Source organism: Poecilia formosa, unplaced genomic scaffold (assembly GCF_000485575.1).
Source record: "Poecilia formosa unplaced genomic scaffold, Poecilia_formosa-5.1.2 Scaffold55, whole genome shotgun sequence".
NCBI lineage: Eukaryota > Metazoa > Chordata > Actinopteri > Cyprinodontiformes > Poeciliidae > Poecilia > Poecilia formosa.
In genome coordinates this window covers 1,286,898-1,308,036 of record NW_006799994.1, presented here as the reverse complement: position 1 = coordinate 1,308,036, position 21,139 = coordinate 1,286,898, and the positions used below count along the sequence as shown (strand labels likewise).

At 37.5% G+C, this 21,139-nt stretch overlaps 1 protein-coding gene across 1 annotated transcript in view; it reads right to left on the bottom strand.

Annotated features, from left to right (window-relative positions):
* Positions 1-340: 340 nt before the first annotated feature.
* The window catches only part of nrn1la (neuritin 1-like a), a 60,050-nt gene continuing 39,251 nt past the window's right edge, over positions 341-21,139 (bottom strand). The window contains exons 2-3 of the mRNA XM_007553209.2: positions 11,007-11,157; positions 341-1,245 (exon numbers count right to left, since the gene is read on the bottom strand). Coding sequence (XP_007553271.1) covers positions 948-1,245; positions 11,007-11,157 — 449 coding nt within the window. The 3' untranslated portion in view covers positions 341-947. The remainder of the gene's footprint in view (positions 1,246-11,006; positions 11,158-21,139) is intronic.

Below are 21,139 nucleotides of genomic sequence, written 5' to 3'. Positions count from 1 at the left end.
ATAACTAAAAATTACAACAAACACTCAGATCTTAACTTTCTTTCTCTACTACTCTCCAGTTTGCATCATTCGCTGTTATCCCTTTCTGATAGTCGCTCATACTGATCCAGGTTCTGGTTCTGCTTGTTGTTTCATCCTGTTGAGTTTTTCTACTCCACTGTCGCCACATGCATGCTCAGCTTGAGAAATTGCTATAAAATCAATCACACAATGTAGACAAATTTAAAAGTTGAGTAGATTTTGAACCAGAAGTTCAAACTGTACATTTTTAAATTATTTTTGTAAGTTTGTGCAGAAATTGTTTCCTGCTCCCCAATCAGAAAGTTCGTGCCAACAGTTGTTTATTTGAAATAACCAACTTTTTATTTAAACTGTGGTTGGACACACATATTTACTCTCACTTGTTTGTCACTTGTTTTAAACTTTGGTGAAAAACAGCGATCTTCAATGCAATCAGTTTTTGGAGCTCAGAAAATAGACGTTTAAAGACAGAAACACAAATTTCTCCTAAAATCTCGATAAGTGAATGCATCATAAATCCTGACAGTATTGCTTGTGACTTTGTTGTTACATTTTCTGTTACCACAGTTAGGAACCTGAAGTCTTCCTAGAATCATCACATGCAAACCTATGACTGCATTTCGAAAGTGTGAGGACGTAAAGACAGACACGTGGCTCCACTGTGCGTCTCTAAAACTGTGTTTGCAGAAGTACAGATCATATTTCCAAGAGAAACACTCATTAAACGGCAGAGAATATTCATGAAACGGAACCGAAGTTCAGAAATGCGTTATCAAAAGGACCGTGAGGCCATCTCAGCATGCAATTAGAAATATGCAACCCCTGGCAGAGCAGAGGAAGAAGCAGAGGAACGTCTATGGACTTGGGGAAAGAGAATATTACACAAAGTTTTATCTATTTACACTAGTCACATTTCTTCAGGGTGGCTATATCCAAAGGAGCAGCAGTAGGAGAGGAGCCAGTAGCAGCAGAGGATGGAGGCAGGCTGCCGGATGATCCGCGCGTCCTCTTAGAGACTCCTGGTTGATCTCCTCCTGGCTCAGGGAGCCGTGGGGGGAGATGGAGTCTGCCGGGTGGCTGTTCCGGTTGGAGCACATGTCATAAAGGTTTCCAGAGAACTGCATCTTCTTGGATTCCTGGCGAAGAGACTCCCAAACGGCCGCCGCTTCCTCCGGACAGCCAGCCATAGCCATGTTAGCGCAGTCGTGAAACTCATCCCAAGACCTGCAGACAGGAAGCAGACAGTATTTCTGTCCGATAAATCAAGTTAAGCTTTTTTGTTCTTTTCGATTATTTAGCATTACCTCAGTTATCTGTCTTAGTTGAATGTCAAAACCATAAGTGAAACTTTTGGAGAGGAAGAGCATTGTAGTGACTTTCTCCTTCTTTCAGATCATGCAGCAGGGATTGTTTAATGAAGACTATTGAAACCAGAGGATCAGGCTCAGGAAGCTAATAAGAGCTGAATTTTTTGGTTCACATTCTGACTCTGTTGAAATAAAACAATTTTTTTTCTGTATGAGTGGCCAATCTGACTAAATCTGTGCTGACTCTTGCTGTTATCTCTGTGTTTACTTATCTTCAAAACCCAAACAAAAAATAGAGAACTGAGACTTTTTACAGGAAAATGCAGGAGCTAATCAAACAGCTTATGATTCGTTTAGACAGAGAGAACAAAAGATGATATTTTCTGTTCTGCTGACCTCAAAGCTTCACATCTGCAGCTAGGAATATCTGACTTTAATTGGCTGCTAATTCTTCCCCTCATCATGAAAGTGTTGGATAAACTGTCTCTGAGGAGAGTTAACAAGCAGAGCGGGAACGCAGAAACAATCTGTCACAAGGAAATTATTTAGTACTACAAAAGCTTTAAGTTGGGCTTTCATTAACAGCAACAACACACATCAGTTTCCAAACATAAGAAATCCACTCAAGCATGATTTACACACAAACAAAATGAATGAAATACAGAAGAAAAGGCGAGTTTTGACTGTAATTCCAGGTTCTGAATGGAAAAAGGAGTTTAGACAGTGAAGCAAACTATTTCAGTAGATAATTTAATGTTTAGGCAAAAAGCTTTGACATGTGGTCATAAAACTTAATACAGATGCTCCCAGGGGCTTACTTTAAAAAAATATATAGGTTTGAGACTTTATTATGGCATATTTATATTGAATGAAGAATTAACTCAAATTCTTATTACCTCTAAATCCTGTTGATTTTTATTCCACAGTAATTCAAGTGGATTAAATTGAGGAGTAAATTTCACCTGCAGCTCTTTGTTTTATCACCTCATCCCAGAATGAAACTGAAAATAAAATCCATAGCTGAAGTGAAGAGCAGAAACCAAAATCTTTCAGCAGCTCCACTTTGAGCTGGACATCTGTGTGTGATCAAACAGCACACAAACATTTACCTCTGACAGACTTTACCTCACATCTGTTCTCCCTACCGTCATCCCTTTTTAAGCTCACATACCTGCGCCTCTGCACAAGCATCTTTACAAACTTTAACAGCCTGAGCACTCCCGATGCGGCTGCACGGTGGCTTTTATCCAAGACTTAGACACTCCTGAGGTCCGGCTCCTGCTGCAGCTGGAGGGCAACTGTTTACCCGAGCCGAGCGAGGAGGCATCTGGCTTTAGTCTGTGCAGCCATCAGGGTGCAGACAGAGTGTTTGCAGGGGGAAACGTGATGGAATCCCATTCAGTAGGGGATATTTTTTCCTGTCTGCGGGTCTGAGATGTTTCCTCAGACGGACACAGGTGGTGCAGAGACAGCAGAAACTCAGTGAGGACACTGACAGACAAGCAGCTGCTTTCACAGTAATAAAACCTCCAGAGAGAACGTCTGTTCTGCTGCGAACGTCCTGCTGCTGCTGCTGCTGACATCCAAAAACGCTCAAAGTCTCAGCTCACTTCTGCTGCAGTTTTTTTAGATCACCTCTAGCTTTCGCAGCTCAGTGTCACAGCGTAGCATTAAAATATGTTACACATCCAGATACATGATGCTGTAATGACGTGGTAGGGACGGAGAAGAAGAATCAGAAAACACAATGTTCTTCTCTGCAGACGATCTGAACCCTGACAGTCGGCTTCATGTGAGATGGATAAACCGCAGCGCAGCTTCTCAGCCTTAAAAGCCAGAATCTGACAGTTTTACCTGTTTTAAAATTGAGGTTTACGACAAAACTGACAACATTTTTCCTGATATGGGCCAGTTGCTCGTTTCAAGCTACAACAAGGTGCTAAAAAGTTTCTTTCGGCTCTGATGCATAAAAAAATCTTTTTATACAAATGTTAGCAAAACCACAAACATTAATTTGTCTTTCTGAAACATCAACTGACACACTTGTTGCCATGCACTGCTGCTCAGCTGGCTGAAAGAAGGCTGAAACTATATGAGCTTGGTTAGAATAAAAATTAATGCAGCATTTTTGCATGGCTCTGAGGTCATGGAATTAAGTTGTTCTCCCTCCTGTTAGTCCGGTAGACTTTGTTTGGTTGGGCTCAAAGTTGCAACATTTGTTCTGTTTCCAACCAAAACCTTTGAGCAATCTGTTCCCCTCTTCGCCTGAGGGGGCGCTGCATCAAGAACCATATTATTTTCATATTAAAACAATAAAAAACCTGAAATATTTCAGTTGGGGTGCAATGAATCTAAAATATATGACAGTTTAATTTTTATCATTACATTATGGAAAATAATGAACTTTATCACAATATGCTAATTTTTTTAGAAGGACCTGTATTTTTAATGACGTGGCAGAGATATTCATTTTTATAAAGACCCAGCTATGTGTGTACGATTTCATAAATTGTTTTTAATGATATAAAAACTATTTATTTATTTATTTATTTATTTATTTATTTATTTGTGAATGAAAGGCCACAATGCATAAAGACTATTTGTTTTGGGAATGCCAATAATTGTGGCATTTGTGGTTATAACAATTATTTTTATTGAAAAATGTTAAGCCAAGTAAATAAACTCAAAAAGCTTGAGTTTATCTCAGTTTGTCCAATGAAAGATTCATTTATTTTAAGGTTTTTAACAACGTTTCCCCAGGGGAGCCAAGAGGTGGGGGTTGCTGTGATTCTGTTTTTTATATATACTCACCACAGAAAGTGGAGTCATTATTCCACTCAAGGTTGATGAATTAAGGAAAACTAAAAAAAATAAGAGATAAAACAACCTTTGGGCCCCAGAGCGCAGCGTGAATTGAGAGAGGAGGAGGGATGAAAAGAATGTAGCTATTCTTGGTAAAGAGTTTGACAAAGCTTTCATGTTGAAACCAACACTTCAGCTGCTGTGGCCTTCATAGAGGTAACAGGGTTGTCATACTTTAAGGTAAAATATTAAATTCTCTATTTTTTGTGATTCAAACAGAACACCTGATCTACATTTTCCACTGAAGCACTAAAAGTTTAGGTTTTAAATGTCTCTGCATGCAGATAGAAGCCCTGCAGATTCATAGTCAGTTTTTTTTATTAATGGGGAGTTACTTTAGACTAAAAGCTGCAAAAAAAAAAAACCCTTTATGTCTAAATAAATCGATGCGATAAGTAGTGATGGATGCTGAACTTTCAAATGTTTTGGCCTCTTTATCTGGCGGCAGCTCCGGTTTAAACTGTTGCATCCCCGAAGAGTTGTGAACCTGAAAGGGACTTTAAACTGCGGCAGGAATTGAAATGGAGAGCAGCGCAGTGAGGAGCAACAAAAGCATGAATGGCCTTATCGAAATCTGCAGAGAATAGCAACATAAAAGCAAGTAGAGGTGCAGCAGAGGGAGAAGATGCAGTAAAAGAAAACTCAACCTTGTATTGGAGGTTTTCTGATTGCGCCCAGACTTCTGCCTTTATTTGTGTGACCGTAGCCAAGGAAACAAAAGTTACATTTCCACCTTTTTGGCTGTTAATACTTGACAAATTCTTTGACTGAAAGGTTATTAGTTTTCTCCATTTGGCATCCTGACATTTTAATAAGAAATTTTTAAGACTGTTTATTATAGCTACTACATCAAATTGTTTCTGAACATTCTTTAACCTGTCTGTCACGAGAGGACCCAAGTTTGGGTCCTCTCGTGACAGGGGTGTCAAACTCCAGTCCTCAAGGGCCGCTGTCCTGCAACTTTTAGATGTGCCTCTGCTGCACCACACCTGAAAAGAATAATTAGGTCATTAGCAAGGCTCAGGAGAACCGATCTACACAGGGAGGAGGTAATTAAGCCATTTCATTCCACTGTTTTTTACCTGTGGCACATCTAAACACTGCAGGACAGCGGCCCTTGAGGACTGGAGTTTGACACCCCTGTCATTGTGAATGACAACCTGAGACCAACAGGTTAATGAACGGCATAGTTCATATAAGATGATTTGATATTTATTCATCAACAGCTTAAAAGCACCTCAGTAATGAGAAGGTCATTTGGATTCCAGGATTGATCATTCATATTTAAAATGAGTGGATTTTAATGGCAGGGTGAAGATATTTACTTGGCTTTATATAATGGACTCAGGAACAGCACAAGGCTGTTTTATATCATTTTTATCCAACAAATTTCACTGCATGCTGCTGGTAAATCTTCCTTGAATGCTTGTTTGTAATGGAGTCCCACAGGGCTGAGTGCTTGGACCACTTCTCTTTACATTTTCATGCTAGTGATGCTCAGTTATATTTATCCAAACTGCAACCAGCAACACCAGAAGCATGTTTTGGAAACTTAAAGTCCAAACGCTCCGCCTCTCCTCATAATTTAAATCCCATCTTAAAACTCATCTTCTTTCCCAGGCTTTTCACACCAAGTGAGATTTTAAATGTTTTATTGCTATTTATTTATCTGATTCTCCTTTAATTGCACTTAATTTTTGTAATTATTTAGCTATTTTATGTCTTTCTAATCTGTTTCTGTATATTTTTTTATGTTTTTCTTGTCTGTACAGCATTTTGATGCTCTGTGTTTTTTTAAGTACTTTATAAATAAATCTGGATTGGATGTAATGACTTTTTGAACCAAAGCCTGAGGAATGCACTGGACAAAATGTAATGTTTTTTCACAGTTGCTGCCTGTACGTTGTGTTTATGATTTTGTTTTCATGTTTTCATGATGTAAAGCACTTTGAAGTGCCTTGTTGATAGACTGAGAATCCGTAATCAAACTGATTTGGACCAAAAAAAGTGACCTCAACTGACCTCTGGTTGGTTTGAATGCATATGTGAACGCCAAGCAGAGCAGAGACCGCTCCGACAGCAGGAAACGGACTAAAGCACAGGGTATTCTGGGTAAAAACAACAAAAACAAACGCTCCTCAAATTAACTGGGCTTTATAGGCAAACTGGAAGTTGATTAAAGCAGAGAAGATTTGACTTAGAGTGAGTTAGATCTAGTTTACAAAAACAGGAAGCTGAGAAGCTGAATAGTTGAGGCGGATCCAAACCAACAGAAAACAACAACTGTAGTTATTTTGCATTATGTCTGAAGCCATGCCGTTTATAACAGCGGGATAATAAATCGGGTAAAACCTGGAAGGGTAGAAGAATGCAGAAAATATAAAGTGGTTTCTATTCTTTCCTTTTAAAGTTCCTCCTTAGGATTCAGCGAAAGGTTACTGATTAATTCTGCCGCATCTTTTTTCCCCCTCAGTATGTTTAGCCTGAAATATTTCCCTTTCACCTCAGCAGATCGACGGTGAACGATTGTAGCTGCATAATGCCTATTGTGAGCATAAGGAATAAAAGCAGCGCTGCACTCCTGGGACGACTCTGACAATGAAGCAGCCTTGGCCTAGATGCAAATCACAGCCTCTTATTCACTGAGCTTTTTGTGCACGAGTATAAGAAAATGGATGGAGCGTGAGCAACGTTTGTGGATCTTGAGTGTGGAGCTACCTTCTCATTAGGTGGCTCTGATAGAAGTACTAAAGCCATGTTCCTGAGAGGAAAGAAGACGAGATGAGAAGCATGGAGGGGTGGAAGAGAAAGAGAGAGAAAGTAAGACAAGGACAGAGTGTGTATGCAGACATGAGGATTTACTGCTTGTGTGTTACACGCCTGCACATTAGGCAACTCACACTGAGGTGGCTGGGCTGCAGGATTAGTTTAATTGGTACCTCAAGGAATAGAGGAGACTTAACAACAGTGGAGTGGTAGCAGGACGCGGCTGCAGGGCCATGGTGACACAGACACAGTTACACGAGTTGTTATTGTGAGGAAAGTGTCTTTAACCAGCGCTGTACTCCCAGCTTTAATCAGGTGTCACCATTAAACCGAGCATTGCTTCTAAAGTGGTGACAGTAAGAGAGTTTTTAAAGCTCACTAATCCACACAGAGATAATTCAGGGATAAAACCGAAGGAGCGCGGCTTCTTTATGCCCATAACAACCAGGAGTTTTTCCTGATTTCAGAACCTCGTCATGCATGAAGCATGATGTGACATGTGTCACAATAACTGCCTTTAGTAATATCAATTACTAATTGGTAATATTAATTACTAAAGGCATAATTTAGCTAAGTATTTTGTCTACACACTAACATTTGTTTACCTCCAAACTAAATAGCAAGTCATCAAATATTAAGCTGACAAACTACATATTTAGCTCCAAACTAAAGATTTGTTTTCAAACTAAATAACACAAAACTAATGAATCAGTTGCATCAGTAGGAGCTCATATAAAGGTTCATAAAACCCAACTTTTATTTTGATACTAACCAAGTGTATGTAAACTTTTAAATTCAAAGAAAGTTACAAAAGAAAAATCTCTGTAAAATGTTCTCAGTAAGTTTTCTGGCATTTAGAAACAGAAATAATTTTGTTGATCCTAACTAACCTGAAACAACAGAAGTTTGTTTCTGATTTAACTTTAAACAAAAATATAAAAATAAGGTGGATGTATCGTTTTATACGGTGTATGTAAACTTCTGTTTTCAACTGTATGTGTGGCCATTTCATTTGAAAGAACTGAATATTTAATGGGATGTCCTAATTTTCTGAAATATGACTGTATTTTCGTTTTGGACTGGGAATAAGTGTGATCCCTCATGAGGAGCCGAGCGTTGCTGGGGGAAAGGGTCACCAGGATTCCTTCCTGGATCTATTCCCTCTGCAGCCCGGTCTTCTATAGGTAACAAAAAACAATCTCTGGATTGAACTAGGTAGTTTCAAAGCTCTGCATGATAATTATCTGTGTGCCAAAGCATGTTCCTACTTGAATGCCAACTAAATATTCCCAGGAGTGAGGATCCCACTTACCTGAAGCAAAACCCGAGAGGAATTTATAATTCAGCTTCCTGGATAATGAATGTTTCTGCAAAACTTCTAATTTCAGTCGATTCAAAAAGATAAATGGAAGCAACAAATAAACAAAATAATTCCTGTAAAACCAAACCGCCACAGGAAACTCTACTCAGAAGAAATTCATTATGTTTCCCTTAAGGAGACTTTGTAAATCTGAATTAGCATCTGTTTGTCAGGAAAAATGAGAATCCTTCCAGGAGTCAATGACACACAGCGAGCAACAAAAACTCTCTGTGAATTATTATATAAGTGTAATCTCTTTATGGAGCGTGCATGAGTCACAATTTCCCTTTTAGTTTTCTTACGGCTCATTCATAATGCAGCGGGAAAGAACGCTGGTCACAATTCCTGTTCTGCTTCGCTGAATAAGAAGTTAACCTGTCAGCTTTGCAGCATATGTGCTTTATCAGAGAGTAACTGCAGCTTTACGCTTCCTGCAGCTGCATCCGCTCAGTTGGGCTGATTAGAAACAATAACTAATATTTGGTTTGGGTAAAAAGTTTTCCACTGACAGAAACTTTCAAGTTGTTAATATCTCCTTCAGAGCACTTCTTTAGAAGATGGATGACAAAGGTGTGTGTAAATATAGCGGCGAGCCGAGGTGACAGAGCAAGGGACGAATGATGGATGGCAAAAGGAGATGAAGACCCGAAATATAGGGAGAATAAATGGGGGGCAAGAGAAAATGAAAGTATGCTTAACTGACTCCATCAGACTTCCAGTTTTAACCTCCAGACAGAGAGCAGGAGGTCAGATTAACAGATTATTCCTATTATTTTCATTCCTGGAGCAATTTGCTATCATGTTCTTCATCTTTTTTTTATTAAAGAGGAAATATTACCTAATTTACAGGCATATGGAATCAGCACAATGAAGTAACAATGTTAACGTCATTTGTTAAAAAATGCTATATATGCCTTAAAAAATGTTACTTCGTAATTTAACACCTTGAAATTGAGCCTCTGTCCCTTTAAAAGCTCATGCTCTTTCTGAAACTCAGCCTTCAGGAAGTCATCACAACCTCTGTTAACCCTTTAGCAACGATTTTTCCAGTATTGCTCTATAATGAGCTCAGCAGATGCTCTGTTCAATCAGGTATTTGCTCATTGCTGCTGGCTAGTCTGAAGGAGCAGAGCATAGTTTCTGCTCTGTAAGGCAGGAACTATGAGGAGCTGCGCCTCGAAGGCGGGGCTAGGTCCACCCAGGCATTCTGCATAGCTGGATGGTTGCCATGGAGACTAAAGGATTTCTAAACAGCATGAAAGAATCAAAGTATATTTTTGATGAGGGAATAACGTTATAACATGATTATAACTAGATGGTTCAAAAGGTTCTTTTTATAAAATAAGAAGCCTTCAATAAATAAAATGTTTTGATTTTTAGAAATATTTCAACAAACCCTGGACTTAATTTACAAAACATTTATAACTCTTTTCTTTGACATAATACAAAAGAAAAAAAAATCTATATTTTAGTTTCTGGGTTTTGCAAATAATGGAACAATAATCTTGAAAATAATTGCTCCTGCAAAGGCTTTTGTGTCTGTAAAGCGTTTATTAGACCTTGTTTACTCGATGTTTCAATTTATTTCTTCATCTTGGAGGTGAATTCCTGCCATTTTACTAAAAAAACTTTTAAATAGCAACAAAAGCAGCAATCGTGCAGAGTCCTTGAAACCTCTCAAGGATTTTTCTGAACCTGAAAATTGAATAAGATCCCTGCTGTTTTATTGACAAGGTTTGTACTTTGGTTAAAACGTCTAACAGCCTTTATGTGTTTGCAGTCGAATCAATTTGGCTTCATGAGGAAACAAGGATCAAAGTTTTCTGTAGTGGAAGAAACGTTTAAGGAGATGGTTTTGGGCTGTTGCTCCATAAAACTGGACAAATTAGGAAAAAAATTATGACTGTCAGATTAATTCTGCAAGACACATACTTTGTTCTCATTTATTTAGAAACTGAGGAACAATTATTAGTAAAACCTTTTGCGTACACAGAATAAATGCGCAGTAGTTCATCGCTTTAAACTTTGTCTTGATTTTATTGTATCAAAAGCTTTAAACATATCAACAGTTCCCATTTGTCAATCAGATGCTGCTTATTTCATATTACGGTAAGTTTGATGCTAAAAATTCATGTAGTTGTTCAGAAAACTGCTGCATGGATACGAAGAGGCAACGTTTTGATTTGCAGTGTAAGACAGATTTGAATCAATGTGCTGTGTTGACATCAGATACGACGACGTTTAGGGCCAGACAGCAGAAAAGGAAGAGTAAATGTCAGCCAAGCAACAATGACATTTCAGAGAACTTTTTACTAAATTCAGAAACCTTAATCTTAATTTTTTTTTTTCTAGCAAATCTTCAACTTTTGAAACTCAGAAATTTCCAAGGCTTTTCTGTAAAGTTCCTGCCACAATCTCAAAATGTTTGAGTTCTTTTTTTTCTAGATTTTCTAGAACATTTCTGAGATTAATCTAAAAAAAGTTTTTTCTTCTCTTTTTTCTATCTACAATGGCCCTGAAATGCTGTCGTAGATAGTGACTGACTGTGAATTAGTAAAATTTTAAACTTTTCTTTGAAGGCTCATCCCCAACTCCCGACATTCGGTAATGCATAATGAGCTTCTCTAGAAACAGAGATTAAGAATAATCTGAGTTTTCTCTGTAATTCATGCTTGTTTCTGAGTGTTGACCTGCAGATGGAGTGGATCTCGTGGGTTTCCTCCTCCTTGCGGGCGTTGTCGGTCAAACTGTCGCCCAGATCCATCAGACAGCGAGCGAAGCCTTTGTAGATGGAGTGACACCTTCTGGTTGAGGCAGCAGCAACGGGACACGGACTCAACACTGGAAGACACAAAGACAAAACAAAAAAAAAAAAACACAAGTCAGGTTATTTTATGAATTAAATCAAACAAAAAATCAGTCTGAAGCGAGACAAACTCTGTTTATCGAGGCGAAATGGGCTCAACTGATGTCATTCAAAAGCACAATAAAGATATTAAAGGGCACGTATGCAACATTCACATTTTGCACATTTCTGTACTTCCACTTGGGTTTCTGCTGCTTCTAAAGACAGACAAAGCACTAAAAAAACACTCATACAGTTTTTGGTAACAAATTATTGTTTTTTAGTGTCTGGAAAATGAGCCATTTCAAAAACCTGCAACGTCAAAAATCAGCAGGCACTGCCTGTAACGGTCAGAACTCTGACCGTTACCTAGCAACCCCAATGGAACTCCGACCGTTACCTAGCAACCAAAGCTGAGCTCCAGCATGTTTGGTCAGCTAGTTTTACTGCTATATGTGCTGTACAATGGCTGCTGGAAAATGCAAGAGTTTTGTTGTTGACTAACCATTCAGAAACCACTTCCTGCATTCTTGTTAGCTGCATTTTAGGCAACAAAATACGTATTTTCTGATTTAAAAAAGGAATTTAATTATTTATTTAATTGAATCTTTTCAAATATTTTTATTATTGTATTGAAAATGTTTAGGTGGTTAAATAAAAATCCGTAGTTTTTATCCAATTAACTGACAGAATAATCCATATTTACAGTCCTAAAAACAACACAAACCAGCAGCAGAGATTCAGCCACCCAGATGTAACAAAGTCAACAAATTGTGAAATCATTGCTTGTTTGTCCACAACTCATCTGACGCTGCTGGTTTCCCCATGACAGTACTCGTTAATTAATCTCTTGATTTGCTCAGCACTACAGCTTAATGACCATGTTCAGAACGTAACATTTATTTTCTAATTTTCTATTTTTCCATGACATTGAGGAACTGCTCCTGAGTTCTGCATTTTTCATTTAGTGCAGCTACTACCAGCGTCTCTCTGAAGCCCAGAGCTGTTTGTTAAGCCGCACACGGGAAGGGGAAATTCTCGCATAACTCTCAGATGAATATTTGAGATAATAATTCAGATTTTGTTCAAGTGTTTTTGATGCCACACTGTGATTTGTACATGTCTTCACAGACGGCAGGTAATCAGAGCTGTTTGAGAGTGTGGGCAGTGCCGCTTGATTAACCCGGTCTCATCGTTTAAGAAGCAGCAAATGAATCCAAATCAGATCCCCGAGACGATGCTAAGAGCCGCTAAAGTGGAGTGGAAGCACCAAACTGAATCATTATTTCAGATTTTACCTTTTAAAGCTCAAATCCTCCCAACGTGTCGGGCTCAGCTGCATGGATTAATTTTTAAAAACATTTATTTTTCTGAACATGTAGGTAGAATGTTGTAGATTTTAGAATGGGGGTGTTCAAAGTGTGGCCCTTGTGGCCCTCGGACTGGTATTTTTGTGGTTCAAGAATGATAGAAATTTGTTTCTTGAACTTTTTATTGTTAATCAGAATTATGACCAACATAATTTTCCTGCACTGGAAAGTATTCATCTATCCAAAGACTAAAAGCCTTCTTTGTGCTTTTAATTAATTTATTAAACGTGGCTAAATATAGCAAGCATTTTGAAAGAAAGTGACTCAAATCCTTTTTTAAAACTGAAACTACGTGTTTAACCGAACCTAAAAGAATTTGAAAACTATGTCTTTCTTTTCATACAGCAAACATCCAAAATTCTTTAAAACTTTTTATTTTGAACATAAATAATGCCTCCTTCCAAAAACAAAAAAAAATCTGGCTGCTTTATTTGTGTTTTCAGAAACTGCAACAGCAACTTGGGACCAACGAGGAGCCGACTTATCGGTTTTATCGATGGTGGCCGAACTGATCGGACAGAGTAACCCTGACACAAAACCTTTCTCTTTCATTTATTTATTCTAAAAACCATTAATATGTTCAAAACCATTTTAAAGAGATACAATTAAAGACATTGATAGATTTCAACCTTTTGTCAGCCAATAATAATATTCATTATTAGTTCCTTTCATAGTTTCTGTTTTTGTTTGAATCTTTTTATGTCTGAATTTTGCTCAGTATATAATTTAACTCAGCTAGTTAAAATGGCAGGCGATTTGTTGATTCATCTTTCATTTTATGTAAAGAAAATGTGAATTCACATACCAGCCTAAAACTGAAATCACAGTAAACAGATTGTACACAATCCTATTAGGTACTTAAATGTGATGATTTAGGAGTTTTTACCCTCCTTTGGTTTGAATTTGGTTTGTGTTTCTAATAAAAATAAGAAAGAGAGAGAGGAAATCGGCTCAGAATCCATTTCAACCAGATTTGTTGTCCAAAAAAAGAAACACACCTGCCATCTGGGAGCTATTTGTAGGAAATAAAATCCTTCTTTGAACAGAAATGAGCTCACATTACCTGCATGTCAAACCGAAAAACATCCAACATTCTTATTATTTTCAAATAGTGGAGTACGTTTGCATCGGCGGCGATTCTGTTCCAGAGAAGAGATGATGCCTCAGATGGAGGACAGACATGTGATTGATAAATAAATCATCAGGGGCGTCTGCCACAACAAAATCAGCTGTCACAGCCTGGGAGTGACACTTTAAAACGGAAACACAAACGTGTGTGACTGACACAAACTTTTTGGGATTATTTCCGTCTGTTCTGCAGCCGCCACCTCCGCCATCTGATGGAGGAGAAAGTGGAAACAAGAGAAGCTGCCTTGGAAAAAAAAGAAAAGTTTCTGGCGTCTTCTTTCTTTCCGCCATCTGTTGCTGGCTCCTGCCTTTGTTTGAATTCATCTCTTTACTCTTTCATCTCAAAGCTCCAGTCTGTGAGACGCAGCCATACAGGTGACTGCCTGCTTTAATCAATTATAGTGTGTGAATAGCTGCTGCTGCAGGCAGCCTGAGGCTCAGGCTCATCGCTTAAACCATCATTTTGCAGAGATCTAAAAAGTTAAAGTACCCTTGTAAATGCCAGATTTCTGAAACGAGGTCATGATTCAGAATTTTATAACTTTTTCCACCTAAATGGTGAAAAATGTCCTGATTGTACCAATGTTCACATCTATATCTTCTTTTTATAATGAAAGGATTAAAATTACAAGATAAGAAAATGTCCACACTCATCTATTATATCCAGAAGAATGTTTTATGGTCAGATGAAACCAGATTAGACATTTTGCCATTAAAACATGGCAGTGGCAGCATCATGCTGTGGTGTTTCTTTACATCACCTTCAGTTATTAAAACTAGAAACCAGAGATCACCCTGAGGCCTGGGTGTGGTGACAAACTCTGACCTGAGCCTTCAGAGACACATAAATACAGTTTCAAAACCAGCCTTCTATCACCTGAAGAACATTTCCATGGAGAAACAGAATTCAGCTTTATGCACCACCAATCTGGACCAAACCTCCAGAAAACTGTAAAACAGCTGAAACACTGACTTATTTAAATCTAGACTAAAAACCCAGATGTTTAGAGTAGCTTTAGAACCATAACAAAAAGTTGACCTACATGTTTGAGGAATATTGATAGTTTTGATGATGGCATTCATCAAACCGTAAAGTTTGTTTCTGGTTTTATCAGTTGTTGACTGTTTAGTGTCTCTTATGACTTTGTGTCTTGGTGTTTTTATGATGTAAGGCACTTTGAACTGTTTAGTTGCTGAAATGTGCTACACAAATAAACTTGATTGATTTCTGGAATTAAAGGGCTGAAAAATAGAAACTCATCCATGTGTTTATTTTCCATTGCAATGATTACTGCAACAGCAATCAACAGTTAGTTAAAAAGTCAAACTGTTGCCATCATGCCCACCTGGTTCTGCTCTGCTCTGCATCCCCAGAACCAGAACCAAACATGAAGAAGCAGCATTCAGTTTTTATGCTCATCTAAATGTCCAGAATACTGCAAAACTGCCAAAAACAAACAAACAAACAAACAAACTGTGTTCCCATTACAGATGTGTGCTAATGAGGAAAAAGCACAATTTTACGATGCAGGTGTTTCAATTAAATAAGAAATTAAATTAAAATCACACATGATTAAGGTTGTTCGCCCGATAAGTTGTTACAAATCATGTCAGCAAAGGATGTAAACAGCTACATCTATCAGCCATCAGCTTCTTTATTCAGGCTTTGGAGCAACAAACCCGCCTTGTCAGTGGTTATGTATGCAAAACTGTTGTCGGCCATTTTACAGAAGAGAAATCAATTTATAGATTCAACACATTGTAATAACACACAACTTTTATGAACTGTGATGCTGTGAGAGTTCTGGTGGAGCCCAAAAAAAAAAAAAATCATCGTCCTCCTACTACTTCCTGTCTATTCTTCAGCGTTTTCACCAGTGGCAACTTCCGGCTGTTGATCACGTGACTGGGGTGATGCGAAAACAGTGTTTCCATTACAGTTTTGTTAAATAAATCTATTTCCACATGGCTGAAAAGCCACCTCATCATAGCGCAGGAACCTTTTATCAAAAAATGTGTGTTTTTTGGTGTTTTTAGGTGTGTGTGTGTGTGTGTGTGTGTGTGTGTGTGTGTGTGTGTGTGTGTGTAGGCGAAAACACTAAAGCGGGTCTCTCCTGAAGACGCAGACGCTGTTGGAGCTGGTTGCTCTCTTCGGGTTGTGACGGGCACAGATGGATTATGTCATGATTGGAGAACACGGCGGCTGGGATAACGCGGGCTTGCGTCGGACCGGAGCCTGACAGGTGAACAGCCGATGCTAATTGGGTCAGACGCTGCATCGCCACGGCTCCTCGGGGACCTGCTGGTTAATATTTCATAAAGCCATCTTCTGTCTTTCTGTTTTACTTCGAGGAACACCATTGATTTCAGAGCAGGCTGTCTTGGAGGTTGAAGATATATTGGCTTCACTCATGTACATCAAGATTTAATGAAGAGCGGAGAACATAACAGCTGGAGGAAGGAGAAGCACGGGCTGAAAAATGTCCGCCAAAAACTCAGAAATTATGAGAGAAATCTCATAATTTATTTGAGAAAAAAGCAAGAACATTTCTGTATCAGAATTGTTCAATTTTCCAGAAAAAAAATAATTTTGAGGTTAATCTCTTATTTTGAAAAAAATCTGCAAAATCTGCAAAACATTTACTAGAAAAAAACTAAAAATAAAACTCTTTTGAGTTTTCAAATTCAAAAGTGTGCTAGAAAATGTAATACAATTTTTAGATTAATCTCAGAAATTTATAGAAAAAAAAAACGTGTCAAAAATGTTCAGCTTTTGGAACTCAAAAAATTTGCAAAATTTAAAAAAAAGTCACTTTTGAAACTCAAATCTCTAAGTTTTTTTCAAGAAAAATTCTTTGCAGCAGATGTTTGAATTTTCAAGGTCAAATATTTATTTGTGTTTTTCTAGAGAACCTCTGAGATTAATCTCATAATTTGAGTTTTTTCTAGCACTTAACTTGTGAAGTTGAGAGCTTACTGGTTTTCTAAAAAAAATTCTATTAATCTCAAAACTTTTTTACTTTTCAAACTAAAAAAAATAACTATTCATTCTAGAAAACTTCTGAGATTAATCTCAACATTTCTGACATTTCTGATTTTTTTTTCTAGCAAATTTCTGCTATCTCAAAATTTCTGAGATATTTGGTGAAATTTGACTCCTTTGTTTCTACGTACAATGGCCATAAGATGCCGTCTTAGAGAATACATGGGAGTAATGTGGAGTAAAACTGAAAAGAAAAGCAAAAAGTTGAGATAAAATGATTAAAGAACCACAAAAGGATAGAAAAAATATTTGACCATGAAGTAAAAATCTGAAGGACATTTAAGAATCGCGACAGAGCCATTATAGAAAACTAAAATAAACTCTTTGTGTTCTCAGAATAGCTAGTAATGTTATTTCTGAAAGAAAAAGATTATTTTTTATTTTAGTGGGGAAGGTTACATATTTCTACAACTGTGTGTTCTCTGTATTTATAGGTATCCAGTTTAAAATAGTTTTCTTGCTTTAAGATGCCTCTGCAGCCGTTCACAAAGCGAAAGTACTCTTCATTCAGAGAACTCAAACTATTCTCATGAAACATGCAACAAAAGCAAACTTTTGAAATTCACTGCATCACATAAAAAAAGAAAAATCCAACATCAACGTGACGATAAGAAAGCTGCAGCGTTCACTGCAGCTCTGGTCCCCACTGACAAAAAAGTTCTGGTCCAACAGTTTAATCTGTCAGGTCTTTTGATAAAAATGATTTCTTTCAAGTTTCTGTTCCACCAACAGCAGCAGCCAGGCTGACCCTGCAGAGCAGAGGAAGTCATGGGAAAGTAGCAGCCAGGAGGTGATGCTGGTTATATTATTCATTCTTCAGTCTCTATAGAAGCAGGTAAAATGCAAAAAATTCAAACTTATTCATAATATAAATTTAAAGCACAAATTAATTGATAAACGAAAATCAGACATGAGTTTCACACGTTAATGCGTATTTTTGGATGTGATTTCCACTGATGTCGTTTATTTGTGTTTTTCTTGTTTTGATAAATAAGTGTTGCTATTCATGTGATCGCACAAATATACAGGTATAAAAAATCTTTTCAATTATATTTGTTCTACAAACTGAATAAAATAAACAGGTGTGTTGATACAATGTCAGGGTGGAAAGACATCAGCAGCGTATGGGGAGCCGTTTGTAACGTAAGAGTAAAAATATTTAGCAACAAACTCAGTATCTAGTTAACAAGCTAAATATTTATCTTCAGACTAAATAGTTAATAAACCAAATATTTAGTTGGCAAAATATTTAGTTAGCTACAACTAAATATTTATCTAAAAACTAAATATATTCAGGACAGAATATGACTGAAAAATTTACAAATAATTTTTTCTCTTTATTTGCTGTTCATAATTTCTCTCAGTCAAAAGCATATTCTTTTGTTTTATTCTTATATTTTGTGTGAAATGTTGCTTTGATTCCTCTAATTACAACCACAGACTAAGTGATGTTTCTTGATTGATCACCTTTTAACTTGTTTTAACTTGTTTTGATATTTATTGTGTAGCAGAAAGTTTTATAGAAGGTGAAATTCGATTTCTTCATGTCTTGGTTGAAGCACTCTGACAAAAAGAAAAGGCTGTTAACATCACAATATCAAGTTTTGAAAATACCAAACGTGGACCCTGAAGACCAACTTATGTGAAAGGGTTTTTAAATACGTATCACTGAATTAAGATCCAGTAAGCTTGTGTATATCCGTTAAATTGAGGAAATGCAAATCAAGTGGAGACCTGGTAATCCCGCAGTGAGTTGATCTGAACTTCGGTTTAAACGTCCTCTTCAGGAAAGAGCCGTGTGATTAGCTGCACCAGTCGTTTCTTGTTTTTTTTCCAGTCTCTGTTTTCGGAGTGCAGCTGGGAAATCTAAGCTGGGGGAAACATCTGTTTAGTTGTTTCTGGACTGGCTCGGATCAGTTTGCAGGAGCTTTTCCGTCTCACTGAGGTCACCGGGGGGTTTAACTTGGAGCATTTGCTACTTTAACATTACGCCTCCACTGAAAGATGGATATCCTGGAAACGCTGCAGGACTGCAAACTAACTCTGTCTTTGTGTTTATACTGTAAAACTGATCGAAACGAAGTTGGAAAATCCTACCAAGTGTTTCTGTTGGTGTAGGTGAGGAGATAAAACATCAAACTTGAATCATTCTTTAAATTATTAATTCTTCAAAAATCATCTTTCATTCATTTATTCAGCAGAGCTTTCCAACCACATGAGCAGACACGGGGTTAGAGAGGAGCGGCAAAAGCAAATGAGGTGGATTAGCAGAGCTTTCTGATGGTTTAAACTACTGTGAAATACTGTCTCATGCAAACAGCAGATACACTGTCATAAACAACACTGTCTTCAGTCAGAGGCATATTCAGATTTGCTGCAAGACTGACTGCTACTGGAGCTCCTTCCTGCATCACCGTCCAAGACGACTCTGTGACGATGCAAAGATAATGTGAGATACATTTAATTTCCCTTTGGGATAAAGAGCAACTCTTTCAAAAGTGATTTTTGTTCTAACTTGATTGGGAGGCTAAAGAGCAACTAGAAGGTGAATTTATAAGTTGAAATATGCAAAGTAAATCTACCAAATACATCTTTTAGTAACTAGTATTTTCTACACCTTCTTAAGTTTCCTTATTTGATCTTAAGTCCCATCTGGTGAGTGATAAATTACAGAGATAGATTACTTTGATATCATGCTATATGGTGAGCCTTTGAAGAGCCACTCAGAATCCAGACACTTTAAAGCTGCTCTAACCATGCATATTAATTAAAAACCAAAACTTCGTCCAGAGGTTCATACAGCTGGAGATGAGGTTCAGCCAAAACATCCTGGGGTCACGGAGGGCCGTTTTTTTTAAACCTTCTGGAGTTCGAGCTCCTGCGGATGCTACGACATCTACCTTCCCTTTTAGAGGGATTAAAAGGTGAAAAAAATAAATCATTAAGTGAGTGCAAGACATTGCCGCATCTGCATTTAAATCATCTGAGAGCCCCATTGAGAATTATTAAAGCTTTTTCGAGGCTTTCCCATTAGGCGGGAGTGAGAATCTGCCAAGGTTAGTGCAGCTGGGCGTTCACTGGCCTGAATTTGAATTAACGTCATTAACACTTAAAGATGTCTGAATCTCTTAAGTTTTATAAAATGATTCAGAGAGGAGAAACTCTGTCCTGTTGAATTAAAATAAAATAAATAACATTCTGAAGTTTAGAATGACTGGAGACGATGAGAAAAGTTGATGCATCAAGTGACAACAAGTTAGAAAACGGGTGGCGCTGCAACATGTGATTATTTTTATGAATATTTCACTAAGATTGTTAACATGACACCAACTCCTCTGCTTGAAGCCAAGATTAACCTTTGACCTGGAAGGAGCAAATTCTAATGTATAAACTAAACCTGCTAAAGAAACTAAATATACTGAAGGATGATGCATCTTTTCAGAATGTGTTCATCTGCTGTGGTCTATCATGCAGTCATGGTCAAAGGACTGGACCGTAAACGCAGGAAAAAAGCAATGAAATAAAATTAAAATAATTTTAAAAGGTCTTCAAAAAGCCTAGACTACCAATGATTATGATGGGTTTAAATGCATCTTCCAGCATATTTTAAAGTAATTATGTGGACTCCATTTGTTATGGAAATGCTGTCTATATTAAGCAAAACTTAAAATAATTTAAAATGGCACAGTGGGTATCCAAAGTGCGGTCTGGGGGCCATTTTCAGCCCCTGGGCTGATTATGTATGGCCCCTGAAAGAAAAAACTTTGCCCCACCAACGCAGAGCCCAGAATGAATAAAATGGTTGCTTTTCTTTCATTAAGGAAACATACAAAACTTCAACGGCATGTTAGGGTCAGATAGAAAAACCAGGATTAAATTTCTGCCAAAAACTCAGAAAATTGGAGATTAATCTCAAAATTGTGTTTTGTTTTCTAGAAAAACATTATTTCAAAATTTCTTGGTTTTCTCTAGCATATTTTTGACCTTTCAAACTTGAAGGTTGGCTACTTGGATGAAAACTAGTGGGTTCCCTCCTCTTTACGGATTCACCTTTTTGTGGATTAATTTTCTAAAATATCCATAAGAAAATGGAGATTGTGAAGCTGAAATAGCTAGCTACAATGCTAGCTATTTCAGCTACAATGATACTTAATTGTACTGAGTATTTTCAAATCAGCCAATCCAGAAGCTCTGTTTATTTTCCTTGAAACTGATTGGCTGAACTCCAAATAGCCAAAATAAGGAATGTTATCTCCTGCAATTGTACCAGAACTGTTCCTACTGTGTGTATTTAAACATTAAGATATATTTGGTGTTCGAACTATTAAAATCGGCAGTTATGAATGTTTTTTTGTGGTTTGCTGATTTAAGCTACGTGGAGCCTAAAGTTCTGTTTTTAAAGTTTTCTGTGATGAGTAAAAAGTGCAGAGCCTTTCT